This window comes from Equus przewalskii, chromosome 15 (assembly GCF_037783145.1).
Source record: "Equus przewalskii isolate Varuska chromosome 15, EquPr2, whole genome shotgun sequence".
Lineage (NCBI taxonomy): Eukaryota > Metazoa > Chordata > Mammalia > Perissodactyla > Equidae > Equus > Equus przewalskii.
This window is the reverse complement of record NC_091845.1, coordinates 31,710,557-31,737,266: the sequence shown is the minus strand read 5'-3', so window position 1 is coordinate 31,737,266 and position 26,710 is coordinate 31,710,557. Positions and strand designations below refer to the sequence as shown.

The 26,710-nt window shown below is 46.7% G+C and overlaps 1 protein-coding gene across 1 annotated transcript; it reads right to left on the bottom strand.

Annotated features, from left to right (window-relative positions):
• Nucleotides 1-842: 842 nt before the first annotated feature.
• Nucleotides 843-26,081, bottom strand: DNASE1L3 (deoxyribonuclease 1L3). The gene is made up of 8 exons (XM_008519600.2): nucleotides 25,165-26,081; nucleotides 16,876-16,964; nucleotides 12,406-12,495; nucleotides 11,406-11,518; nucleotides 8,720-8,832; nucleotides 5,482-5,639; nucleotides 2,800-2,896; nucleotides 843-2,497 (listed from the first exon to the last, which is right to left on the bottom strand). Exons 1-8 carry the CDS (start codon nucleotides 25,303-25,305, stop codon nucleotides 2,381-2,383), a joined length of 918 nt encoding a protein of 305 aa, XP_008517822.2. The 5' UTR covers nucleotides 25,306-26,081; the 3' UTR covers nucleotides 843-2,380.
• Between the last annotated feature and the right edge of the window lie 629 nt (nucleotides 26,082-26,710).

The following is a 26,710-nucleotide window of genomic DNA, read 5'->3' as shown; positions in this document are numbered from 1 at the left end:
CCTGCCCCAGACCTTCTGAGCCGGACTCTGGGGGACTGGGGCCTTGGAACTGGTATGGTAATGGGCTCCCCGGGATTCTAGTGCACACATGTTTCAGACCCTCTGGACAAAGCCAAAGCTGAAAGGGCATGTACGACCAGGGTATACACCCTCCTTGCCCCAAAAGCAATGGGAGTTTCCTACCCCACCCAACGCAGGTGACCCCGAGGGATGGGAGGATGTCTGTGGCTGCGTTAGGCTGTAGCCAGTGAGAAGAAGCCCACTCTGTGCCCTCTCACCCAGCAGAGTTTGCCCAGAATGAGAGCTGGCAGGTGGCCGTGGCTCCAGGAAGCTGCTCCAGTGCCCGGTGGATGTCTTCTGCCAACAAAGCTGCAGGTGGCAGGACCAGGTCAGAGCCATGGACAGGCTCACTTAGTGTCTGCTCCACCTTCCCCTGCCTCCCCCGCCCAGCACAGGGCTCTTTGCCCAGCCAGGCCGCTGGCCTTTGGGGGAAAAGGAGGATGACCTCCTCTCCGGGCTAAGTTCATGCGTGAATCGCCTGCTTGACCACGTCGGACCTTGGAAACTGAAGTTGTCCTGGGATAGTGAGTGCTGCTCAGAAGAGGGGGTGACAGAAGCTTCACAGCCTTCCACCTCCCCCGCCACGTCCAACAAGATCTCTGAGGTTAGTTGGATGTTCGGGGAAATGGGTTCCCCTATTTAAGCAGGGCCCTTTTGATTTTCTTCCCTCAGTTAGATGTAACCAAATTTCAAAAATCAGGCATGCAGTCTCTTTTTCTTATAGCAAAAGTCACACAGTCCCTGATATATTAAGGAAAATAAGCGAGGAGGGAGACAGCGCATATGGAATGCTATACTCTATATTTTCCATGGTCACACATGGTGCTCAGTTACACGCAGGCTCTCTGGAAGAACGCACATACTGGTGAGTGGGGTTGCTTCTGAGACAGGAAACTAGGGGATGGGGTGGTGGTGGGCATTCCTTGTCACTCCTTGGTACTGCTTGCATGTTTAGCCATGCTCATGTACTACTTGAACAAAGAAACAAAGCAAAACAAACAAAAACAGTCACCATGGATACAGGTAAAATGGTGCCTCACTGCAGGACTCCTCTGTAAGTCTTTGGTTCAGAAAGATAACAGAATCCTCAAGTCCCTGCCTTTATCCCACCGCGTCCCCCAAGGAGCCCTAATAGTGGCCTTGGTGACAAATACAATGAGGTGAAGGTTGTAATAGGGGTATGGCATATGTTGGGGCCAGGACCACTTAGCACAGGCTCTGGGGTGGGGCAGGGCCCGTGGGCGGAGCCAAAGCCCAGAAGGAGGAGAGCTTGGGGCACGGAGGGAAGGGATGGTCCCGCTGAGCATAAAATGCAAGGTGGGACAAAGGTGAGGCTCACATGATATGCCAGATAACAGAGACCTTCGTGGGTGTCCAAACACTCTGGGCTCTCTTCATATGGTGATGGGAGCCCCTGGAGGATTTGTAAGCAGGGATGGGAATGCGGGCAGGCTGTGGTCAAAATGGAATTTCAAAAGATAATACTGGGGGCCGGCTCCGTGGCGGAGGGGTTAAGTTCGTGCGCTCCGCTGCGGCGGCCCAGGGTTCGGATCCTGGGAGCGGACATGGCACCGCTCATCAGGCCACGTTGAGGAGGCGTCCCACATCCCACAACTACAAGGACCTGCAACTAATATATACAACTATGTGGGGGAGGGGCGGGTGTTGCTGGGGTGGTTTGGGGAAATAAAGCAGAAAAAAAAAAAAAAAGATTGGCAACAGTTGTTGGCCCAGGTGCCACTCTTTAAAAAAAAAAAAAAAAGATGACACTGGTGGTTCCTAGGCTGGCTGAGTTGGAGGGCAATTTGGAAGCAGGGAGACCAAGTGGGAGAGGGCTTTATCCTTCATCCTTATGAGACGTGGTGGTGGCCCGACCTCAGACAGGAGGGGGCAGATTCCTAGAACAGTTACTTGCCCAGACCATGAGGTACAGTTGGGGCCCTGTTGCTTCTGGTCATTTCCTGCGGAACTGGATCCCCTCGTGAAGACTCAAAACTGACCTTCTTCCTCCTCCGGGGCCTCTCTCACGGCAGGGGAGCAGCGGCAGTGACAGCTGATGGAGCTCTAGCTGAGGACATGAAGACCATTCTTTCAGACTGCAAAAGCCCCAGTTTCCTTTTGGGCAATTCAGAGGAGGTATGAGCCCAACAGGAATGATACATGACTCTCCTCCTAAATTGACTTAAGTCAGATTAAATTCAGTTTGAAAAATGAAAGCATTTAGACTAGTTTTGCTTCCTGATTGCAGGGAGCAGTTCACACCTGCTAGAGATGTTTTATTTAGAGGCAAGAAATGGCTAACAAAATGGCACCCTTGTATCTAGGAGTGACTGGCCTTTTTTTTCTTCCTTGGAGAGAGAGATTTTTTGCTGTTAGTGAAGGCCCTTGAAGACTGTAGTTTAAATTCGACTGGAAAGTGGTCGCTGACACCCAGGGCCTGGAAAGAGAAAAGGGAGATAAATTTGGGAATTAGGAGACACTCTCATTTTAGTGATGAGCACATTCAGGTTCAGGGAGGGAAAATGAAATGCCCCCTCACCCAACGGAACACACGCTGATGAGCATCATCCCTGGACCAGCTCAATCAGAAGTTTAGGAATGTCCTCAAGTCACAGAATCACACGCTTTGAGACTCAAGGTCCAATGGCCTAATGCTGTGTCTCCAGTGATGGCCTCAAAGGGTGACACCAACCCATTTTCCCAGGACGGTGGCACAGAAAGACAAGATGGCAGCCATACCTCCTCTTCAGTCAAAGCATAAGATTTCTGGAAGTTGAAGACGCTGTTTGATTTGGGAACAACAGAGCTGACAATCTCTCGTCCTCTAAGCACAATCCTGGAGAAGGGGAGGGAAGATAGTCAAGTTAATTGACCCCGTTGATTTATGAGATCAAACCAAAGTTCCTGTTTCACACGTGGAATGGACTGAGCAGCCTGGTCCTTTCATGTGGTGCTCCAAGTACAGACTGGTTTTACCTTATGACCCTTAGGACAGTGCCTAAGACTGGGAAATAGGATCAGCCCCTGCCATGGCCCTGTGGGCACCAGGACAGTGTTTCCCTGTGTGGGCAAGTAGTCCCGGTAGTGGAGGACATTTTATTAATGATACATGGACACCACACCACGTAGCAACGACTTGCATGCTGAGAATATTGTTTCCTTTGCAATTATTTTTCACTTTTCCTGATTTGATTGTGGAGAGAGGTACTGGCTTGACTTTAATACCTCCCTAAGCTCCCATTTTGACCAAGAGAGAGCAGATTGCAACTGCCAAGCATTCTGCAGGCAAGAGAATTAAGGCAGAATTTAACATTGTTCAATTTTCCCTGGTCTTATTTTTACAGTTATTTTTGATTTATGGCAAATGATGCTGTTTTCTTAGCTTAGTATTATGAAGTTCCTTCAAAAATTAATTTATTTCCATCAGAAATGAATGGATTTAAAGAGAAATATAGGGAAGAACTACAGTACAGTTGCTTTGCAGCAGTGACAGAAAATGGGAGTGTGGTAGTTAAATGAGTTTACATGGACTTTAATTTACTCCGCATGGGGTGATGCTGCTGGGATCTGCACGGCCCCAGCCAGCTGACTGAAGAATGTCAAGGTGAGTCAAACTGCCAGTTCATGGCTATCCACTGAGGTCTGCCTGATTCCGACTGGCTAATTGGACCCAGAGAGTCAAGAACAACATAGTCAAGGCTCTCCCATTTCTGACTTCTTCTAGCCATGTGTGCAGGGGGGTCAGCTGATCTTGCTAAGCCCCCCCAAGGCTGCCCCAGTGCATGAGCCAGCTCTTGGAATGTTTGCATGTCCACTGGTGCTCAGTGCATGGGAGGTGTTTAATCAATATTTGAACACAGAACAAAGACTGGAATTGACACCATTTCATCTTACTCCCCTTATTAAACATTTATATGCCTTTTTAAAAACCACAAAAGGTTTACGTTATGAAAAACACAGGAAATTCAGAGCAGCCAAATAAGAAAGTAATCTTTAAAAAATCACACATAATCCCGCCATCCTTTGGCACGCGTGTGTATAAAACTGAGGTTCTTTTAGTAAATACGTATTTAACCTGTTCCCCCACCCCACCCAATTTATTGTGAACATCTTTCTCTGTGCTTCACTCTTCTTCTGCTTTATTATTTTCTATCACCTTCCTCTTGTTCGCCAGGGGAGACGGATGGGGACGCAGAAGAGACTTGACCTGCCCAAGGTCACACAACTGGCATGTGTGAATGGGCAAGTGGGCATCTCCGACCGGCTTTGCTGACAGCCCCTCAAAATGGGAGGGAGGCGGCAGGCAGCACCTGGGAGCTCAGTCTCCTGTCACTTCCCACCTGGACTCTGCCTTCCCCAATGCTAGGGCTGTTTCTACTTTTGAGAGCTGGAGAGATGACTCCTGCAAAGGAAACACCAGCCCTGAAAGTTCTGAGAGGAACAAAGGAGGTCATGGGATGGAAATGAAAGCCAGACCTCAAAACTGGAGAAGTGAGAACAGCTGTCCTCGTGCAGATGGCTGTCTCTTGCTTCCTCGGCAGCAGGCTGAGCTCTGGGAATGACAGGCACCCGTGGGACAGGGCCCCTAAGGGTTTCCCTTCCTGTGGTCTCTGCTATGGCTGGGAAGATCACAAGCATTCACACGCTTCAGGTGTCCCCCGACCTCCCTCCCGATTTAAGGAGCAAAGGTGAAAACTGATTCAAAATCCCCAGAGAGACTGTACAAATCCAAGAGAACGCTATTATTTAAATGTATGTATTTGCATTTAGGAATGTGTAGCAAAAGCTTTAGAAGTGCAAATACCCTTGCACTAACTGGTGTCATTTTTAGAGTTTTACCCTGAGGAAATCATAAAGATATGCACAAAAGGCATATATAGGATGTTCATTTCAGCAGCGCTTTTAACAGCAAACCCGTGGTAGTAATCTAATGCTCAATGATAGGGGACTGAGTGAAGAAACTGTGTTATGTCTTTGTGATGGAATAATTAACAGCCAATGAATGTACTGAGCACCTACCACATGCCAAGCATTGTTAGATTTACATACATTACTTCATTTAGTCCTCATCTTAGATCCATGAGTGAGGCACTACTACAATCTCCATTTTACACGTGAGGGAACGAAGACACAGAGAGCTTAAGCTTCTTGGTGACAGATATATTAAGTGGTAGAGCCAGGATTTCAAGCCAGGCCTGTCTGACACCAAAACCTGCACTTGCCACTGCTAAGATACAGCACCCGGGGATACCACATATGGTCATGCCGTTTGCATACTGCACAAAGTACCCAGTAGAGGGGCCTAAAGTCTAATTGACTCAGCTCTGCAAGCCCAGGGCTTCATCCACCCAGAGCGGGTGCCTTTTCTCATGCATACCAAGCACTGTATGTGCTAGCAGGGGTCTGGCAGATGCCTCCTACCTGTCATATGCACACTTGGTGCTGCTCTTCACCGTGGTGTCCTCTTCATCCCCGATCAGCCAAACAAACCCAAGGTCGGTTCTCAGGCGGATGTTCTTCCAGGCCTTCTTGGGGACGTAGCTGCAGCCGGCGTTGAAGTCACCCATGAAAATGAAATTCTGAAAGACAAGATTGGAACTGTCACCTGGCGGGAGTTGTTGCCAACGCTTTTGCTGAGAACTGCTAGCAAGGACTCCATCTCCCACCTCCAGTAAACAATGGGTTCTGTTATGGGCTGAATTGTGTCCCTGAGAATTCATATGTGGGGGTCCTAACGCCCAGTACCTTAGAATGTACTGTATTTTTTTTTTTTAAAGATTTTTTTTTTTTTTCCTTTTTCTCCCCAAAGCCCCCCAGTACATAGTTGTGTATTCTTCGTTGTGGGTTCTTCTAGTTGTGGCATGTGGGACGCTGCCTCAGCGTGGTCTGATGAGCAGTGCCATGTCCGCGCCCAGGATTCGAACTAATGAAACACTGGGCCGCCTGCTGCGGAGCGGGCGAACTTAACCACTCGGCCACGGGGCCAGCCCCTAGAATGTACTGTATTTGGAGATAGGGCCTTTAAAGAGGTAATTCAGGTACAATGAGGTTATGTGGGTGGGCCCTAATCCAATATGGCTGTTGTCCTCCTAGAAGAGATTAGGACACTGAGGGAAGGCTGAGGGGAGGCCTCAGGAGAAACCAGGCCTGCTCACACCTTGATCTTGGACCTCCAGCCTTCAGAACTGGGAGGATATGAATTTCCATTGTTTGAACCACCCAGTCTTTTTTTCTTTTTTTTCACATCAAATCAATAGGCTTTATTTAGGAGCTACTACATTATGTACCAGTAGTATTCGGGCTGCTAGAACAAAATACCATTGGCTGAATTGCTTGAACAATTTATTTCTCACAGTTCTGGAGGCTGGGAAGTCCAAGATCAAGGTGCTGGCAAATGTGATGTCTGGTGAAAGCCTGCTTCCTGCGAACCACCCAGTCTTTGATACTTCGTTATGGCAGCCCTCACAAGCTAACACAGGGTCTTTTAAAATTTCTTTTTGCTGTTTAAAAGAAGAGACCACAGTTTAAAACTGAGTCAGTTTTGATAAGTACTTGACAGGCAAATGTCTCCAAGGGAGGGTGTTCTTAATGGGCAGTAGGAAGTTGGCAGTAGCTGCCCCCTCCTGTTCTTAGTCACCACGTCTCCATAATGCAGGTGCCGAGTTAGGTGGGATAAAGGCATCCAGCTCATTTATTCCCTTATGTGTTTTGTCTCTGACTCAAGCCAATGCAGGGTATAGACATGTGAATGAATCAACCCCTTTTGTTTCCGAGCAGCAAAAGTGAACTTGGGTGGTGCATTTCACAGCTTCGGCACCCTTTCTCTCCTATTGTTTTGAAGTTGGGAACTTACTCCGGTGGAAACTCTGTCTATTGAGGAAGTGGGAGGAGCCTTAGGGGAGGGGGCGATAGAGGGAGATGTCCGACCCCACCCCCAGGCCACCAACAGAGACTTTCTATCTCAGAAGTGTTCTTCCCTGCAGGACTCGTGATGCGCAATTTTAACACCCCCCAATCCAGAGGAAGTGTCAGATTTCCTTGCTTGTCCTATTGTTTGGGGTTGTTGCTGACTTTAGAGTTTTCTGTGAAAACATTTTATTTTGACCTCACAGATCACGGTTTTCCCTGAGACTGCTGGGAGAAGTTGCCAACAGGATGTCATCCTTAACCCTAGGGACCACCAGCTTGTATGAATAGAGGCACGATCGACTGAGCATTCACTATGTGACAGGCCCAGCATTAAGTGTTTTATACGGTTTAATGTAAATCTCACTCTAAACTCTAGGAGGTAGAAGGGACCTTTTAACTGCTGTGGAAAAAGGATAGAAGGAGAAAGTGACCTGCTCTAGGCCATTCAGCTGGGAGGTTCAAGTGGCGAAGCCAAGAACTGAATCTCCATCTGCCTCACTGAAGGCCCCTTAGCACGAGTTCCCCTCTGGTTCACTCCGGTGCCACTGATGCCTCCCCAGTGCCCGACAGTTATTGATGCTCAATAAATTCTTGTTGAATGAATGAATTCACAATTTTAGGAATGAATGAATGAGTCTTTCTCTTTCTCTGCTTTTTACAAATAAGCAATGAAATCCACTCCTTGTGTTCTCCATGCCCCACCTCTGTGTCCACACTTCACTGGATTCATTTTGCATTTTGAGCAGCGGAACTGAGGAAGAAGAAGGGGGACCATCGGAGTCATGTGCCAAAAGGAGGAAAAAGGAATGCGGAAGAGCCCTCTGGAGCACTTCCATATTTGCTAAGAGCTTTCCCAGACCCTCACAGTCACAGGAGGTGGCATCCCTGTTTTCCAGATGAGGAAAGTGAGGCCAAACAGTGGATGTATTTCCCTTCTGTGAGAATAGCCCCCCTAGTTTCTTTGGGAAACCACCTCCCTCCTCTACCTGAGTCCATAAGGTTGGGGTGGACCTGACATGAATTTAACCAATCAGAGCATCTCAATCCCCTGATCACAGTGATTGGTTCAGGGATGGACATGTGACACAATCAGAACCAGTGAGACTCAATCTCGGATGTTTGTTGCATTGTGGGACAGAAAATTTGTCAGTTGGCCTGAAAGCTGTTGGTGGCCATCTTGCCATCTCAAGGGTGGCACTGACCTGAGAATGGAGCCCACCCAGAGGAATGTAGGACAAAGAGATAGAAAGAGACAATACAAACCCTGATTACCTTGTCTGAGCTCTGGATCCAGCTATGCCTGAACCACTCCTGGATATTTTAGTTATACAAACCAATAAATTGCTTCTCCCTTTCATGAGCCAGTTTGAGCTTCTGTCACTTGCAAGTGAAAGACTCCTTACCTCTCTGTGTGTCACTGTTCTCAATTGCAAAGTGAAAATGATAAAAGTAGTTACCTCATAGAGTTATTGGGAGGATTAAATAAACTTCTCCATGTCCAGCCTCAGCATAGTGCCTGGCACCAGCCATTCACTCAGTGAATTTTAGCAGCCATTATCAATGAATTCCCGAGAGCCCCATGGATGGCACCCAGGGAGATTTAACAGGAAGGATATTTAGGGCTGAAGAAAGGCCTAAAGTGAGGCTCTGAAGCGGTGGTAGTCTGCACATGCCCTGCAGCCAGGGTCCCCTCAAGGACCAGATTCTGCCCCTGCTCCATGGGAATTTGACAGATACAGAGGGTTGTCACCTCTGCCTTCCAACGGCGTTTCACGTCCACGTAGACATCAGCCAGCTCATCAATCTCTTTAACGGATGTATCAGGGGTGGTGTGCAGGGGGACAATCACAAAGTCCTTGACAGCTGAGGAACAGGAAAGAGGCGGAGGTCACATACTTCCCCAATCAAGGACACAGGAACCCTGCTCAAGGGAAACAGGTTGCCCCTCAGAAGACATGGACTGTGTCGTCTGGGTCCCCCCACTTCCAGAGGGTCCCGCCGGTGGCTGAGATTTGACTGATCTTAGGGTCCTTAGGCTGCTCTTCTCCGTACGTGAGAGAATCTTTTCTCCCACTTGCCCTCCCTGGCCAAGAGAAAGCTGGCAGACAGTGTTCCCTGCTGGCCTTGTGGGTGTTTATATTTTCTCATTTTGTGAAAAACTGTATTTCCTATTTTTAAAGAATAATAAGCCTGTTTGGCTTTTGTACTAAAGAAAAAAAGTTCTTTCTAATTAAAAAAATTGAGGCTTGCCAGTTTATATTCCTTTTGTAATCAGGGGGAAAAAAGCCCCAAAAAGTTATTAAAAAAAATAAAATAGTCTTTTGTGGAGTGTCTAAAAACTTTCGCCCACAGGAGGGGCTGAGAGGACGGAGCGAGAGAAGGTGGGTGAGCCTCGGACTGGCCTCGAGAAACTGCTGATGGCAGCTGTCCTGTTCGGAACACCTGCTCCTCTGGCTTTCCCTCATTCTGTGCCTGGGTCCCACTCCTACTCAGGAGCTGGGGGCTGTTGCGTGACACTGCTCAAGTCACACAGTGGGAAGCCAGGACCCAGAGTGGGCGGCGTGTCTCTGGGACCCCACGACGATCCAGCAGCCTCATCTCACTCTCCTCCTCACACTCCACTCCACTCCACTCTCCATCCTCTTTGTGGTCCCCCCAAACACCCTAACCTCTTTCTCGCCTCTGAGCTGTGTTCTCACTGTGTCCTCCCCCAGAATGGCCTTCCCTCAGTCCTCTGAGACTGGTTTCTTCAGGTCACAGCCCAGTGTCACCTCCAGGGGGCCATCCCTGGTTGCCCCATCTAAGGTGGGCCCCTCATCCTACTAGTCATGCACCCTGATTGCTTCCTTCATGCTCTGAAATTACTTGCCTTGCTTCTTTGGTCCGCTGGAACCTAAGCTCTGGGAGGGCAGGCTTATCTGTCTTGTTCACCCTCTTGGCTCCAGCCCCTAGCACAGTGCCTGGCACATTGGAGGTGCTCAAAAATCTTTGTTGACTGAATGCACAATTAAGTAATGAATGAATGAAGGAAGGAAGGAAGGAAGGAAGGAAACAAAAGGTAGATGAATGGCTAACTCCTTCATCTTTAGTTCCAAATAGAGGGGACATAAAGAGGTTTCCTTGTACAGGAGAGGAAACTCCAAAGAGGGCAGGCTGCAGTGCCGTGGGTGGGGCTGGGGGAGTGGAAGGGTGGAAGCTCAAGACAAACAGGTTTGTTTAGCAGTTCACAAAGGCCGAAGACTCCCTTGGAGAAGAATAATCGTTTCGGGGAGGGGCTTTCTGAAGACTGCCCTGGTCAGCCAAATGGGAATCGTGTGCATGACAAAAACTATTATTGCCCGTGCTCTCTGAGGGGCATTTCTTGCCGTCAGTAGCTCCCACCTCCTCCTCTTTTTCCACCGGGAATTTCCCTACATTTCTCCATGTTTGTTTTCCTGAAGTTCTCTGCCTCTGAGCTAATTAACCTTGGGCAGAAATAGTTAACTTCATAGTTCAGGATGTTTATATTTGTGTAGTATAGATACAGGCGTACATTCTTACAGCTCTGCATATATTCATTTAATCATTATCTGTCTAAGCCTACTACGGCCCAACTTCACAAGGGCGAGGACCTCGTCTGTCCTCTCCAGTGCCCAGAACAGAACCTGGCACATAGGAGGTACTGAGAAAATAATTGATTCTATAAAGCTCCAACCTGCAAACCAAATTAATTCTTGGCTTTCCTTTGAGTGTCACAGAGACTAAGAGTGTGGGCTCCTGAGATGGTGGTTTGGGTTACAACCTTGACTCATCTACTACTACTGGGTGACCTTGGACAAGTGATTCCACCTTTTTGAAGCTCAGTTTCGTCAAACGTAGAGTGGAGATAGTCCTAGTTCCTACCTTGCAAGGTGTTGCAAGGATTACAGGAGCCTGGCACTAATCAGGAATCAACACCTGTCAGTGGCTAATACAAGTACTATTGCTGTTAGTGTCCAGGGTGCAATTGTTTGGACTTCCTCTCTACCTCCAGTCTGTGGAGGAGATTGTTATGTGGTTATTGGAGGGAGAGTGAAACTTTAGGTGGGGTGTTCATCTCTCCTGGCCATCACTAGGATTTTTTTAAGTGAAGGAATAGTTGTACCTGATTGAGACTGAGGAATTGTGGTAAATAATTTCCATCTGCCTAAATGCTCCAGGGCTATCATTGATTCCAGAAGGTGGGTTCCAGGCTGAGGAGGTCTTGAGTCATGGCATTCTGAGAAGCCAGCCTGATGTCATCAAACTATAATGAATTCTCTACATTCAAGTATTAGAAGTTCTCAAAGGCCATCTCAAGCCTAATGCCTCCCTAAAGATGCTGCATAAACCCTGGGATTGCAGCTCACACTCAGGGCTGCTGCCCATTCATGGGGTCACTGGGGAGATCATGGGTGAGAGGGGTCTGTGGGTCTCACCGGTGTAGGGTGACTGGAACCAGATCACAAAGGGCTCCCTGGAAAATACATCTGCGTCTCCAGCCTGATAGTCATGGTAGAGGTATCTTTTCTTCACAGACACTAACTTTTCCCTAGAAGAGAAAACAGGAAGCCCACCCAGCTGAGTCACTTGTGTTCTTACGTCTGTCAAGAAGCAGAGACGTAGGTTCCGTTGGCTTCATTAGCTTCCCGAGCAGGCTCAAACACTTGAAAGGATCTTTCACCTGAGAACAAGGCTCTGTCAAACTTCTCAATGGCCTGGGCTCTTTGGGAGCTAAAGATCTGAGCAGTACTACTTATATGGGGAGCCCGCAAGTTAATGTTCAGACTTAAAACAAATTACTGGTAGGAAGAAGGTGAGAATATGAAGTTCCAGAGCCAGCCGTGCTGGGCAACTCAGGTTTCCATCCCTGGGTCAGGACTTGACTATGAAGAATAAAGAACTCCTGACCCTTCTGATCAGACGGCCACTGAGTCAACCAATAAATTAGACGTTAGGAAGCTGCTCGTGTTTTCTAATTTAAAGAGTTAACACGGGGCTGGCCCCGTGGCCAAGTGGTTAAGTTCACGCACTCTGCTGCAGGCGGCCCTGTGTTTTGTTGGTTCAAATCTGGGACGTGGACATAGCACAACTCATCAAACCATGCTGAGGCAGCGTGCCACATACCACAACTAGAAGGACCCACAACGAAGAATATACAACTATGTACCAGGGGGCTTTGGGGAGAAAAAGGAAAAAATAAAAAAATCTTAAAAAAAGAAAAAAAACAACTCATGCCTGTCTGAAGATCAGCATTTAAAAAAAAAAAAGAGTTAACACTTTGCATCAGGCCCAATTTTGACATCAATTATTTTGATCAATATTGAGAACTAATTAGAGATCAAAATTTGATTTTGAAGAAAAGATACGCATTTTGATTCAATTCGCAGTCACTATTTATAAGTGAACCATGTTCCAGGAAGCATAGATTATACTTACTTGTAGAGAAAGGCATATTGTTCTTTATATGTGTTTCTTCCGAGCCGAGAGCTAATCACATAGTTGTATGTTATGCCTCTTCTTGAATTTCTAGAAAACATAAAGATTTCACATTATATCTTAAAGAATAAACATCCCCTCACTACATAGGTTCCCCTCTCTCCAATCTGCTTCTATTTCTCCGAGGACATCATGTAGAAGGGCTACCATTTATCACAACTTTTTAATAAGGGCCACCATTGACTGGGAATGTGACATCTGCCAGGATCTTTACAGCCATTATTTCTTGTACTTATAAGATGGGTACTATTGTTACCCGCTCTGTATAGTTTGCAAGTGCAAAGCTGGGATTTGATCCCAGATCCTACTCACCCCCAAATCCATAGGCTTTGGCCTGCCCATGTGGGAGACCATTGAGAGTCAGCCCCGAATTCCACTCTGGCTCATGGCTGAGGCTGTACCTCATACTTCTGGGTGGGGTAAACCTCATCAGGTCACCCCGTCCATACGTCACTCCTGAGCATTTATCCTATGCAGGATTCCCAGTAACATTTTTGTTGGACATTGTTTCCTGCTCTGAAAACCCCAGGCATTTTCTCATGAGCCCTGGAACTATAATTCCAAATTAGCTATGTTTATGTCCTAGGGGCTGGGGGTACAGCCGTGAAGTCCCACTGACCCCTCCCCTCATCTGTACCAGGGAAACTCGACTCTCAGTGTGCTTGCCAAACCTGCTGATAACTCCACCTTGGGCAGAGCCTGACACGGCTTTACTCCGTCTGCCCACGGAAAGATCCAGGGCACGTCTAAGCTGTGGCATATTCTCAGGTTCAGTTGGCAAAAAGCAGAGGGGGTCTTTAGAGACCAACTTAGACCCTACAGAAATTTTTGGGAATGCATGTTGTAAGGCAGATCCAGCCATTGGAGCCCCAGGAGTGTGGACAATGGGTTCTGCTGGGCTTCCAGTCTGGAAAGGCTGGCCCTGTTCTGAATCTAGGCTGCCAAGTCCTGAATTGGCAAACTGCTTGCAATGACTCAGCTATGAGTTGTCTAAGGCCCCTCCTGGTTTATGGGGGACAGGCAGACAAATAGGCCTGGCTTTGCCCAGAGTCCACGGCACAGTCTAGGGAGATTGGGGAGCACTAAGACTGGGTGGGAAGACTCAATCCAGACCCACTGCAGGGAGGTGCCAGGAGCCCCCGTCCCCTCAGTCCCCATACTTCTGAAAACTGACCGGGGCCTCTCCAAGGAAGGCTGAGGGCGTTCAGAAGAGAGCACTGGCTTTGGAGTCATACATGACCCAGGTTCAAAGGTAGGCTCAGCCATTTACTGGCTGAGTGGCCTTGGGCAGGTCTTCCTCTCTGTGCCCCAGTTCTCTCAGTGATAAGGGAAGCAGTAATAGTATTTATCCTATAGGGTTGTTGTGGGGAGTAAATGAAATAGTGCGTATAAACTGATCATCGGGAGGCCTGGCATGTAGTTAGGGTGTCTATGGTAGTTGTTACATGTGGCCCTGGGATCATCAACTGCCATTATATTTCCCTTCCTTCTACTAGTAACGGACATCGCCAGCACTTAGTGACCGCTGCTACAAGCCAGGCATGTATGATTTACACACATGATTTAATTATCACTCACCCAGGAAGATGGGTGGAGCTGTTATTAGTTCCATTTTATAGATGGGGAAAATGAAGTACAGAGTTTCAGTAACTTGCCCAAGGTCACGGCAGAGCCCAAATCCAAACCCAAGTGGTCTGAGCTGAGCATAGCTGATCCCTGTGCTACATTCCCTCTGTCATTGTCAACGATCAGATCCAGAAACAGAAGGCCTGCCGAGGTTAAAAGGGAGTTCAGCTCTAACTCTGTATTTTCAGATGAGAAACTGAGGCTCAAAGGGTGTGGGGCCAGCCCAAGGGGCCCCATGTGAAGGAGAGGGTCCAAGGCTATTCCTCCTGAGTCTAGTGAGGCTGAAATGACTATTCATTTCTGAAAAACAGAGTGGATATCCTGATTATTAAAATATTGTTGGGGCCAGACCCATGGCTGAGTGATTGAGTTTGTGTGCTCCACTTTGGCAGCCCAGGGTTTCACGGGTTCAGATCCCGGGCACTAAGCTAGCACTGCTCATCGGGCCTTGCTGAGCTGGCTTCCCACGTGCCATAACTAGAAGGACCTACAATGAGAATATACAACTGTGTACTGGGGGGCTTTGGGAAGAGGAAGAAAAAGATATATATATTGTTAAAGAGAAAAACCACAAGCCCAAAATGATGTTACTCGTGCTAAAACTCACAATACCAAACTTAGATTTAATACCTAACCTAATTGCAGTTTCAGCCTCTCCCAGAAACGTAAATCTTAACCAGCCAGGCTGGAATCTCCTAGTCAGCACCAGATAATCTGTCCTGTAGGCCCTGTCTATTCCTCAGAGGAGGAGGAAGCAATGTACACGATAAAACCATCACTGGTCCCTTCCTACCCCAAAAGAAGATGTCCTGGCCCCAAATAATCCTTTCTTTTCTTTTGCTAATAGCTCCCTTGTCCCACCCTTCTTCCTATAAAAACCTTCCATGTTGTACAATCCCTGGGCATCCCTCTTTGTTTGCCAGATGAGATGCTGCCTGAGTCATGAATCATCTAATAAAGCTAATTAGATTTTCAAATTTATTTGGTTGAATTTTGTTTTTGACAGCATCATAATAGCCAGATGTCATTGTTTCTTCAATCTGGATGGTGAATACACAGCTGTTTGTTATCATTTTCTCTGTGCTTTTAAGTATGCTTAGAATATTTTCTAAGGAAGGGGTGTGTGTAACATTCTCATTGTAGAAAATTCGGAAAGTACGTAGAAGAAATCATATTTAGATTCCTTGTAAATTCGTACTCTGAAGTGGCCACCGTCAACACTTTAGTTCACTGCTTGTGAATCGTTTATGTTTTTTGTTTTGGTTTGTGTTTTTTTACATAATTGAACTACTTGGTACATATCGTATACTCTAGTGTTTAATCTTATCATGCATCTACGAAAGAAACATTGTATTAGAAGTTTTTGAAAATTAGGGTGCATCAGAATCACCTGGGAAGCTTATTAAGCTAAAGATTCCTGGGGCCAGCCCGGTGGCGCAGTGGTTAAGTTCCCACATTCCGCTTTGGCAGCCCGGGGTTCGGATCCCGGGTGCGGGCATGGCACCGCTTGGTAAGTCATGCTGTGGTAGGTGTCCCACAGATAAAGTAGGGGAAGATGGGCACGGATGTTAGCTCAGGGCCAGTCTTCCTCAGCAAAAAGAGGAAGATTGGCAGATGTTAGCTCAGGGCTAATCTTCCTCAAAAAAAGAAAAAAAGAAAAGATAAAGATTCCTGGGGCCAGCCCCACGCCCAAGCGGTGAAGTTTTTGCACTCCACTTCAGTGGCCCAGGGTTTTGCCGGTTCAGATCCTGGGCGCAGACGTGGCACTGCTCATCAGGCCATGCTGAGGTGGCAACCCACATAGCACAGCCAGAGGCACTCACAACTAGAACATACAACGATGTACTGGGGGGCTTTGGGGAGAAGGGGAAAAAAAAGGAGATTGGCAACAGTTGTTAGCTCAGGTGCCAATCTTAAAAAAAAAAAAAAAAGATAAAGATTCCCCTCTCACAGATATTCTCATGCAATGGACAGCAACCTTGACTCACTCTGGAGTGATTTTCAGATGGGAGGGTCTGCTGATTATTCCTTGAGAAAGAATACAAATCATAACTATAACCCAATGTCATTTAAAACTATTTGAGGACATTATTTTAAAGAATTTTAAGCTTATAAAATCAATTCAGACTTTTTGTAAAATATTCAAATCATACAGAAGTATATGAAATAAAAAGCAAATGTCCCCCATTCTTTCACTCGCCCCCTCCACAATGCTCCTCCAACTACCCCCTCCCCAAGTACTAGTGTTAAAAGTTCGCAGCACACCCTTCCAGGCTTTCTTCTATGTGCATGCAAATTTATACACATCCTTATTCAGGTATAAAACAGGCTCTTCTACCTACAATACTGAATTTGCTTTTTTCAACATGTTGCAGCCACCTTTCCATGCTGGAATATTTATCTCTAACCTGTTCTGTGGTAAACGTGATTTTTAATGACTACATACCATTCCAGCCTGTGGGCACATCATAATTCCGCATTTGCGCTCAATGTTTTCCTTGTAACAGTGCTTCTCAGCTCAGCCTCCTGTCTGTATCTTTCATTTCTCTCCCTGTCCTCACTCCTCACCTGTTTCTCTCTTTTGCTTTATCATATTAAAAGTAGCCGGTTGAAGGTTCTCAGGATCCTGGTTAATAGAGCTGGAAGCCTGAGCAGTGTTGGCCAGGCGACCTGGTGGTGAGGGCGAGTGCTGGCTCTCACACTAGTTTCAATTCCCCTGGGGACTTTCAGGCACGCTTGCCCTTGACTTTGAGCCCGCAGAGGGACCCGGGGCCCTGTCTTTACCCGTTCAGCTTCTCCATCAGCGTGGGACAGATCATGTTGTTACTGTCCTTGATTTCCATCAGGAGTATGATGTCACAGCGTTTGATGACCTGCAGAGAGAATTCCCAAGTGTTTGAGGCAATTTACTATGAATAATGAAACCTTTTTTTTTCCTTTTTTTAAAGCCAGGCAGAAACTGTATCACCTTTTATTTATTTATTTATTTTTGTTTTTGAGGAAGATTAGCCCTGAGCTAACACATGCTGCCAATCCTCCTTTTGCTGAGGAACACTGGCTAACATCCACGCCCATCTTCCTCTACTTTATATGTGGGACACCTGCCACAGCATGGCTTGCTGAGCGGTGCCATGTCCACACCTGGGATCCGAACCAGCGAACCCCAGGCACCAAAGTGGAATGTGCGCACTTAACCGTTGCACCACCGGGCTGGCCCCAATAATGAAACCTTATATTGGGTACTTACTATGTTTTACTATCAAATTGGGTGCTTTGCTAAATGAATTAGCTTCTTCTCTGAAATAAATAAAAGACTCCCTGAAGTAAGCACTGTTACGATGTCCATTTTAAAGACAAGGAGCCAGAGGCTCAGGGAAAGCCGTGTAAACTACCCAAAGGCCCCCAGCTGGAAAGGGGCTGAGGCAGAATGTGAACCCAGGCAGTCCAAGTCCAGAGCCCATGGTCACGACCGACCACACGTCCTACCTCTTGATTTGCTTGAATAATTACAACAATAACAATAAATACTTATTAAGATCTTAGTAAGTAAAAAGTACCAGGCAGGATGCTGCAGAATAAAAGAGGTATAATTATAAGAGCTGACATTTATTGTGAGCCTACCCTGAGCCTCACCAATCCTCTGAGATGACCGACTTTTTGCCCATTAAACAGGAGGAAACAAAGCTCAGAGTGATTGAGCGATGAGTTTAAAGTTACGCAGCCAGTATAGGTGGTAGAGCCAGAATTTGAACTCAGGTCTGTGTGACTACAAAGCCCATCGTACTAAATTGTTAAAATACAGCCCCTGCCCTTAAAGAGTCACCATCAGTGAGAGAGACCAATGGCAACAACGAGCTACATTGACACAGACGAGATTTGTGCTAAACAAAAGCAAGAGCTGTGGGAGTGTTGAGGAATAATTACTTCTGCCCAGAGGAGCAAGGAAGGCTCCAAGAAGGAGGTGGGATTTGAACTGGTCCTGAAAAGAGAGAAGGAGCTCAGTGGGTAAAGAAGGCAGGAGAGGTTCCTTCAGGGTGTCAAAGAGAAAACCACAAGTCCCAAATGGTGTCACTGGTGCTAAAGCCCGTAATACCAAACTTAGATTTAACAGATAATCTAACTGCACATTCAACCTCTCCCAGAAATGTCAATCCTTATCAACCAGTCTGGAATTTTCTGGTCAGCATCCATAAGGTAATCTGTCACGTAAACCCTCTCTACCCACCAGAGGAAGAAGAAAGCAATCTACAGGATAGAACCCTTGCCTTCTCTTCCCCCTAAAAAAGATGTCCTGGCCTCAGATAATCCTTTATTTTCTTTTACTAATCACTCCCTTGCCCCACCCTTCTTTCTAGAAAAACCCTCTATTTTGTACAACCCCTCAGAGTCTCTCTCTGTTTGCCAGATGAGATGCTGCCCGAGTCATGAATCATCTAATAAAGCCAATTAGATTTTCAAATTTGCTCAGCTGAATTTTGTTTTTTAACAAGGGTGAGCAACAACCTGGAGACCAGGGGGCAGACCAAGCCAATGCCCCTTGGAGACCACAGGGACCTTTCTGTGTGTGGGGTCCTGGTGGGCTAAAAGCTGTGGAATTTGTGGGTCAAGTATACAGCATCACCAAGGCTAATTTTGTCTCCTCACGTGGCCTCCAAAGACATGGAGCGGGAGGACTAAGCCACTGGCCCCACTTCCAGAGCATGTATGTGTTCCGATTCCCTCTCTAAGAAGGGCGGAGCCAGGCAGAGCGCAAGGAGCACAGCTTGTGCAGCCTTGAAGAAGTTGAAACCAGCAGAGAGTTAGCCATTGATGATTAAGTAGCTAAGAACTAAAGTTTCTTTTCCTTCTTTTCCTTCAAACTACTGATTATAGCTTTTAGCTGTTGAACCCACCCATTGTTGACTGTGCTGTTTAGGCAATATGCTATCTGACTCCCAGTAGGCTCCTATAGATAACCTCTTCCTGGAGCCTGGGTCACCATGGTAATGGGTGCGTCAGCTGTTTTTCAGGAATTAGAACTCCTTGTCCACTCCAGGCCATTTGAGACCACCAACTCATCAACTGGGCCTGTGCAGGCGACCTTTTGCCATCAAGAGGCTAAAAACTCCACCCTCAGATCATGCTAACGCCGCCGTTTTGTGAACAGGGGTCCTATGAAGAGGCGTGGAGTCCGACTACTCTTGCACAGATCATCAATTCCCTCACCTCTCCTCATCTCCAATCACCTCTCTCCACGTTTCAGACCACCTTGTCCCCCATCCCATAAATATCCCTGAGTCCCTGTTTTTGGGGAAGCGGATTTGAGAACCATGCTCTTGCTTCCTCACATGGCTGCCTTGTGAGTAAACCCTCTCTCTGCTGCAATCTTACCGGCTCAGTGTTTGGCTTCCTGAGCAGCGGGCAAAAACGAACCTGGTTCGGTAACAAAGTTGGAGCCAGGCGGCTGGAGGCACACCTGTGTAGTGACTGAGGAGGAAGACTATGTCCGAGTTTGGGTCCTTCCATCAACAGGCTTGAAACCCTTGGCATTAGCCTTGCAGGGTTCACCAGCGAGGGCTAGGTGCTGCTCATCAAGCCAGCCTGCTGATTTGGTCACTCGTCACTGTCAGACTTTTCCAGAAGGCATTTTAGAATATGTATCAAAAGCCTTAAAAAATTATTTATCCTTTGATCTAGTTTTCCCTCTTTGAGGAATGTCTTCCATTGTAAAGAAATATCTGCTACTCTGCACCTCAGTTTCCTCATGTATAAATGGGGATGACAATAGTCATTCCCATACAGGGTTGCTGGAGGATTAAATGGGTACTTTTAGAGCAGTGCCAGCCATATAGGAGGCATCCAATAAATTATTATTATTATTATTATCACTTGTGCAGACCAAAGAGGAAGATGCATTGCAACAAAAAAATTGGAAACAACCTAAGCATCCCTAAATAGGAAAGCTTTAAATGAAATATGTTGCAAATATAGCAGAAGGCATTATACAGCATTAGAAGTCATATTTTAAAAGAATATTAACAACATGTGAAATACTTGTAACATAAAAGCAGAAAACAAACTGATGATATAGGATGGTCTCCATGGTGCAAAATAGACGCATATTTATGTATTTATATTTGCATAGAAAAATGCCCATAACAGTTACCCAAAGGCCAACAGTGGTTATCTTTGAGTCATAGGATGATGGGTGATTATTTTTCTTCTCTTTAGGTTTCTATATTTTCAAAATAGTCCATAGTGACTATTTTTAATTTCATCAAATTAATTTATAAATTATAAGCTTATAATTTTAAAAATTATACCTTTATAATTTTAAAAAATTCAAGCGTTAGTTAAAAAAGAAAACTGCTTGATGAGGAAGGAATTGTAGGAGAAGAGATATGGTCAGTATTTATTAAGACATGACAGGTGTAATTCTAACTTATTTAACATAAATTAAATGAATTGTCTTACGTAAAGTGCCTAATGTGGTGCCTGGCACATAGTGAAGGCTTTACAAGTGCTCACTCCTCAAATTTGCATAATAACTCTGTGATGCCAGTCCTCTTATCATCCCCACTGTATAGGAGGGGATTCTGAGGCTCAGTGAGGTTAAGTAATTTGAACATTGTGTGAATACAGATAATGGGGTATCTACTACAGAGCCCCTCTCGACCACTACACTCAACAACCAAGGAAATCACCAGGTGCCTGTGACCACTCCTCCCTAAAGACCAAGGTCCCTTTTTGCATGTGATCCATCAGTGCTGGGCAGACATGCACCCGGCTCCCTTTCCTAAGTAGAAAGGTTGAGCCTCCAGATGTCTTGTTTCCAACCCCTTTGCCTGCATAACAAACACTCCTGAGCCCCACGATCTCCAGCAGTTACTGATTTCCACTTCCCTTGACCAGTCTCCTCTGCGCCTCTGGGAATATTTCCCATAGGCTGGAATCTACACTGCAGTGAGCAATGGCTCGAGATCCCAATATCAGAATTCTCCTGGGAATGAAACCTACAACTTGAGCTGTTGGCCTTCATCCATCTGTCCGTCCCTTACCCATCTATCCATCCTTTGGTTCCAACAAAAATTTATCAAGGGAGGGGCTGGCCTGGTGGCGCAGTGGTTAAGTTCGCACATTCCGCTTCTCAGCGGCCCGGAGTTTGCTGGTTTGGATCCTGGGTGAGGACATGGCACTGCTTGGCACGCCATGCTGTGGTAGGCGTACCACATATAAAGTAGAGGAAGATGGGCACGGATGTTAGCTCAGGGCCAGGCTTCCCCAGCAAAAAGAGGAGGAGTGGCAGTAGTTAGCTCAGGGCTAATCTTCCTCAAAAAAAAAAAAAAAATTATCAAGGGCCTGCTGTGTGCCTAGCACAATAGGCCTTGTTTATTCACAACTTTATGCCCAACTTCTGGCACAGCATCTGGCATGAGTGAAAGAAAGGGGGTCAGGGGTGGGGAGGGAGAGAGGGCCATAGTGGAACCAGTTGAGACAAGTTCCTAAAGTACATGTATCTTCCCGCTTTTAAATCTTCTTTACGACAATATAAGAAAAATGGGAATACATTTCCTATTCAATCCTTTTAAAAATAATTTTGTTATAATTTTCTAATTATAAAAATAATGTTGCTTATTGTAAAAAATTTGGAAAATGCAGACAAGACACAGAAGACTACAAAAATTACCTGATGACCTGTAACCCCACCACTCAGATACTTTTCCATATGATTTCTATACTCATATATAGTTATAAGATTGGCGTCAAAATGACTAGCCCATTGGTTCAAAGTATGGATGTCAAATCAAATGGCCTTGGATTCATGTTTTGACTCTCTTGCTCCCCAGCTACATGACCTTGAACAAGTCACTTAAACTCCCTGAATCACCAGATTCCTTATATGTGAACTGGGACAATACCCCACTCATGGGGTCACTGTGGGGATTAAATGACATGATGGGTAGAAAATGCTCAGCCCAGTCCCTGGCCCAGGACAGATGCTCAGCAAACAGCGGGGATATTTATCACAGAGCTTGGGTCTTGTTTTTTTAACCTAACATTACATTATGAGCATTTCCCCCACAGTCATTAATATTTAGTTTTCAAATCTATTATTGATACACGATTTCCCTGCCCCACTTTCAGGCCAGAGGCCCAGGAAATCGCCCCCGGCTCCGTCTCCTCAGGAGGACGCTCCAAGCACAAGGGTCCTCGGAAGGCGCCCCCAGCCCTGAAACTCGGTGAGATTTTCCTGATCTGTTCACAGAGGCGGAGGAGAGTAGGGGCTGTGCAGAGCCAATGGTGAGGGCTCCCAGCAGGGGTGGTCATGAGTGGGCCCGGGAGAGGGTAGGGGACAGTCTAGAGAACTCTTTGGAAAAATCTGGGGCACAGGTTGGCTCATGAAACCCTCTTTCACGCCTCTAAAGAAGGAGTTGCACAGCATGGTGGGGAAGAGGCCAGACAGGGTCAGCCAGGCCTCTGTCCCAGCCCTCGCTCTTGCACTTACTTGTTCTCTGACCTTGGGCAACTTACCTCTCTGAACCCCAGTTGCCACATTTGCAAAACGGGCATATTAATCAGAGGGGTTATGTGGCTGAACTTGGATACAGCATATCAAGGACCAGGCATACAGGAAGCACTCCTAAAATTACAGTGATCGTGTGCTGGGGAGACAAGGCCTCCCCCATCCACCATCACTTCTCCAGGGCCTTGGAGCGTTTGGTGCATGGCCTGCCTTCAATGAGCATCTGTTGATGAACAAGCTCTGCTCTTCAAGGACACAAACTGAAGAAGACACAGACAGAAAGAGCCTTGCCCAGGCAGAGTTTGGCATCTGGAGAACTGCCCAAGGTCCTGGCCAGCAAACCTGAGACAGAGAGGGCAGGCCTGCTTCACTCTCCGACCTCCCCAGCGAAGGTCATAATGATAACTGCATGATGCTGCTGCTGAGCACACCTCTGAAGTGATAAATCCGTTATGGAAAAGAGAAAAGGTATCTCCACTTATATGGTCGGGTTGCACGGTTGGATTTGATCCTGGCTCTTCCCCTTACTAGCTATGGAAACCTTGATAAGTCACTTCACTATTCTGAGTCTCAGTCTTCTCAGTTATAAAGTGAGGGCAATGCCACCTACATCACGGTATTAAATAAGAATACAAAATTCCTGGCCTATAGTTGGTGCTCAGACAATGGGCTCTACAAATATTATCCTGAATGCATGGGATTGGGTTTCACTGTAAGTGCTTTGGGTGGCTCTGGCACTGTTTTGGGAGGGCCTCTGTTTACGGGATGGTTTTGCAGCTATGGGGACGGTAAAGAGATCTTGACAAAGACTTCAGACACGCTTGGTGTTTGATATGAGGGGCCCACCATTAGCTGGCCCTCTAAGGCACAGCAGGTCAAAGGAGGTACTAAGTGTAGGCCCCCCGTGTTGGAATCACCAGGAACATAAAGACAGCCTCTTAAGACTGTGGTGACATTTCCCAGGTGGAATAAGTGAAGAAGGAGATAGGAACTCAGTAGGCACCCAGGCTCCACGGGCCCTGTGTGTGAGGAAGTGGGAAAATAGTTTCCACGTATGTCAGAGTGCCCTGTTGAGCCAGGAGTCATGGTTCCCAAAGGCTTGGCATGGGTGTCCTGGACAAACAACAACATCCGGAAGGCCTTGGGTACCATCCAAAGGGCAGGGCCGACCGGGTCTGAAAGGACCATCCAAGTAAGAATAGGGCACGCCAGTCCTCCCTCTAATCCACTTTGCCTGGTAATAGCAACAGTGGCAGCTCTTGTTCATGATCACTTGCCTAGTCAAACCCTCTGTTGGGGGCCTTACACATGTTGAGTTCTCTCAGCCAACTGGCACTACAGGTTGTATAAGGCCCCTTTTCCTCAAAGGCCCAGGAGGCTCAGGGAGGAGAAGGATTTCCCACCCTGTTCACATGGCTGCCAGGTGGGATCTGAAGCCACAGCTCCTGGTATTCCCACCACACCATGGTGCCTCCCAGGGTTTCTAAGGTAATAGCACCTATCAGAATCCTGGGAAAGGTTTCAACTCCCTTCATCAAAAATAAATTAACCTTTAGGGTAAAGAGAGTCAACTGACTCCAGAGAAATGTGAGCAGAGTCCCCAGACATTGGTCATATCACCCAAGGAAAGTCTTATCTAAGTGGAGAGAAAAATTCGAATTGAAAGTTGGAGGAGGTTGATGGGATGGCAGGGAGGGAAGAAGGAAGAGAGGAAGAGGAGGAGAGAGAGGAAGGAGAGAGAGAGAGAGGAAGAGAGAGGACAGAAAGAGAAAGAAAGAGAGAAAGGGAGAAAGAAAGAGAGAAAGAAAGAGCGAAAGAAAGAGAGAAAGAAAGAAAGAAGGAGAGAGAAAGAAAAGAGAGAAAGAAAGGAGAGAGAGAGAGAAAGGAGAGAAAGAAAGAAAGAAAAGAAAGAAAGGAAGGAAGGAAGAAAAAGAAAGAAAGAAAAGAAAGAAAGGAAGAAGGAAGGAAGAGAAAGAAAGAAAAAGAAAAAAAGAAAAGGAAGAGAGAGAGGGAGAGAAGGAGGAAAGAAGGAAGGAAGGAGCAAGTAAAACTCTGTGCTGTATTGATGGTAAAAGACCATGCTGGGCTGGCATCCCAGCTCCACTGCCATGTTACTGATGTTACTTCGCTGTTTGTCATTCATCATCCCTGCAAAGGGGAGAATAATCCTCCTTCCTAAGGTGATGACATGAAGCGTGTATCTACAGTGCCTGCCCCGGGCATTCAGTAAGTGAGGAGAAGCATTACAGTACCCGCTGACCCTGGAGCTTGCTGTGAGCCGGGGGCTGTTTTAGGAGCTTTACATTTACTGACTCACATCTCCCTCACAACAGACACACAGGGAGGTACTGTTGCTATCCCCAACGTAAGAGGACTCGAGGCTGGAGAGGTAAAGCAATTGTTATAATTATTGCTGTTGTTACAAAATTCCAAGCCAGCTGCTACCTTCACCCTGCATCACCTAGTTAATCTGTCTTCAGTTACATTCCTCCTGAGTCACTTAAAGCCTGAAAGCAGGAGGGAGGGCTCGAGGGTGTCCACCAATCCTTCTGACAGGAAGAGGGGCTCACCTTCACAATGACGTCCATGGTGTTCCGATTTTCCTTCTTGGATTCCCCAAAGGACCTCACGTTGAAGGAGCAGATCCTCAGGCCCAGGGCGCTGTGGACGGAGAGGAGGAGCAGCAGCAGGCAGGCCCGAGGCTCACACATCCTGCCTCTCCTCTGGCTCCAGGGCCGTGAGAGAACAGCAGTGCGTGGAGGGTGGGCCCCAGCCACCTCCTCAGGCTCGGCTGACTTATATAGCCCGCAGATAACAGGAATTACTGGATTCCTGTTGCTACTTTCACTTCTCTCAGGAACTGAAGATTGTGGGTTTTATTCCCCCAAGGAAAGGAAGAAAATGGGCTAGTCTTTTAGGATCCCCTGTTTTTGTCACTCTGGTGAGGAAATTGGCCTGCCTAATTTAGGCACCATCCTCCTCAAAGTCACTCATATCCCAGCCAGGAGCCAGCTGTGGCAACTGGTCATCTCTCCTGGGGTCATATGCCATGTGCCTTTTCCTGAAAATTGACGAATTCGGAAGTGGTCCACCCCAGAGGGCACCTGGGGTGATGGAGCCTTCTTCAGGGGGACCATGGGAGAGGGGGCAGTGGGAAATTCTGCCGTGTTTTCTGACATCACTGGGATTTGGCAGGCTGCTGTCCCTGGACACACCCTGGCTCCGACTCTCTCCCTCCCCTGAGGGGCGTAATTAAAGTCAAGTCTAGTTTGAATTACACAATATTTTAGGCAGTTTTACTGTACACAATTTAACACACCAAATACTAGCAGTGTGTCACCCGGGGGAGCAATTGCTGGTCTGCTAGAATGGGTCAGTAAAATGTCCTTGGACCTTAAGTGCAAAGAGCCAGTTAAAGCTCCTGGAGGGATGCAGGGTTTAACCTGATATTTTAATGTTTGTGAGAGTCATGTGGACCCAAGAAATGAAGGCTTTGCAAGAATTGTAGGATTTCACCCCAAGTAAAATGACTGTTAGAGATTTAAGCAAGAGGATATGAAGATTTGAAAAGCAAAAGAAATGCAAAACTTCAATCAAGTTATAAATCCGGGTAAGATTCACAGGCTTTGGCAAGGAAAGTTCTTCTGTGAAGAGGGCAGGTAATGAGAATAACTTGCAGCCAGCGCTGGGCTCTTTGGACCACCCCTTCTCGAAATGATGGGCTTGCGGTCGTAGCTACAGGGAAAAGCATACATATATCACCAACATACATCCAGTCAGCATCCTGGCCAAAATCTCTAGCCAGGCATGCCCAGGCATTCTAAGGAGATAACCCCAAATAGTACATGGAAGGAAATAATGATTTCCTGAGTTTCTGGTGAGACGAATCTCCCCATTGTCCACAGCCAAGACCTCAGGCCTGGTTGAACAGCCGATGAAAAGCGGGTTTGGTTAAGAGGGTGTGATTGTCTTTCTTGGTGAATGGGCATCTTCCAACCAGAGGAAGATTTAAATTCTTTTTTAAAGACCATTTTTTTCTGTCTATAAAGAAGGAATTTACTTGTATACATGTGGTATTTTATGAACTTGAAACATATGAGAGATTTTTGGCCTGTT

Excerpts from the sequence above, each read along its gene's own strand:
- DNASE1L3 (XM_008519600.2), bottom strand. The coding sequence starts at position 25,305 with ATGTGTGAGCCTCGGGCCTGCCTGCTGCTGCTCCTCCTCTCCGTCCAC. Across the intron at positions 12,496-16,875 it reads CTGATGGAGAAGCTGAACGG|AAATTCAAGAAGAGGCATAA; the intron begins GTAAAGACAGGG and ends TATGTTTTCTAG. Across the intron at positions 2,897-5,481 it reads ACCAAGTGTGCATATGACAG|GATTGTGCTTAGAGGACGAG; the intron begins GTAGGAGGCATC and ends CCCCTTCTCCAG.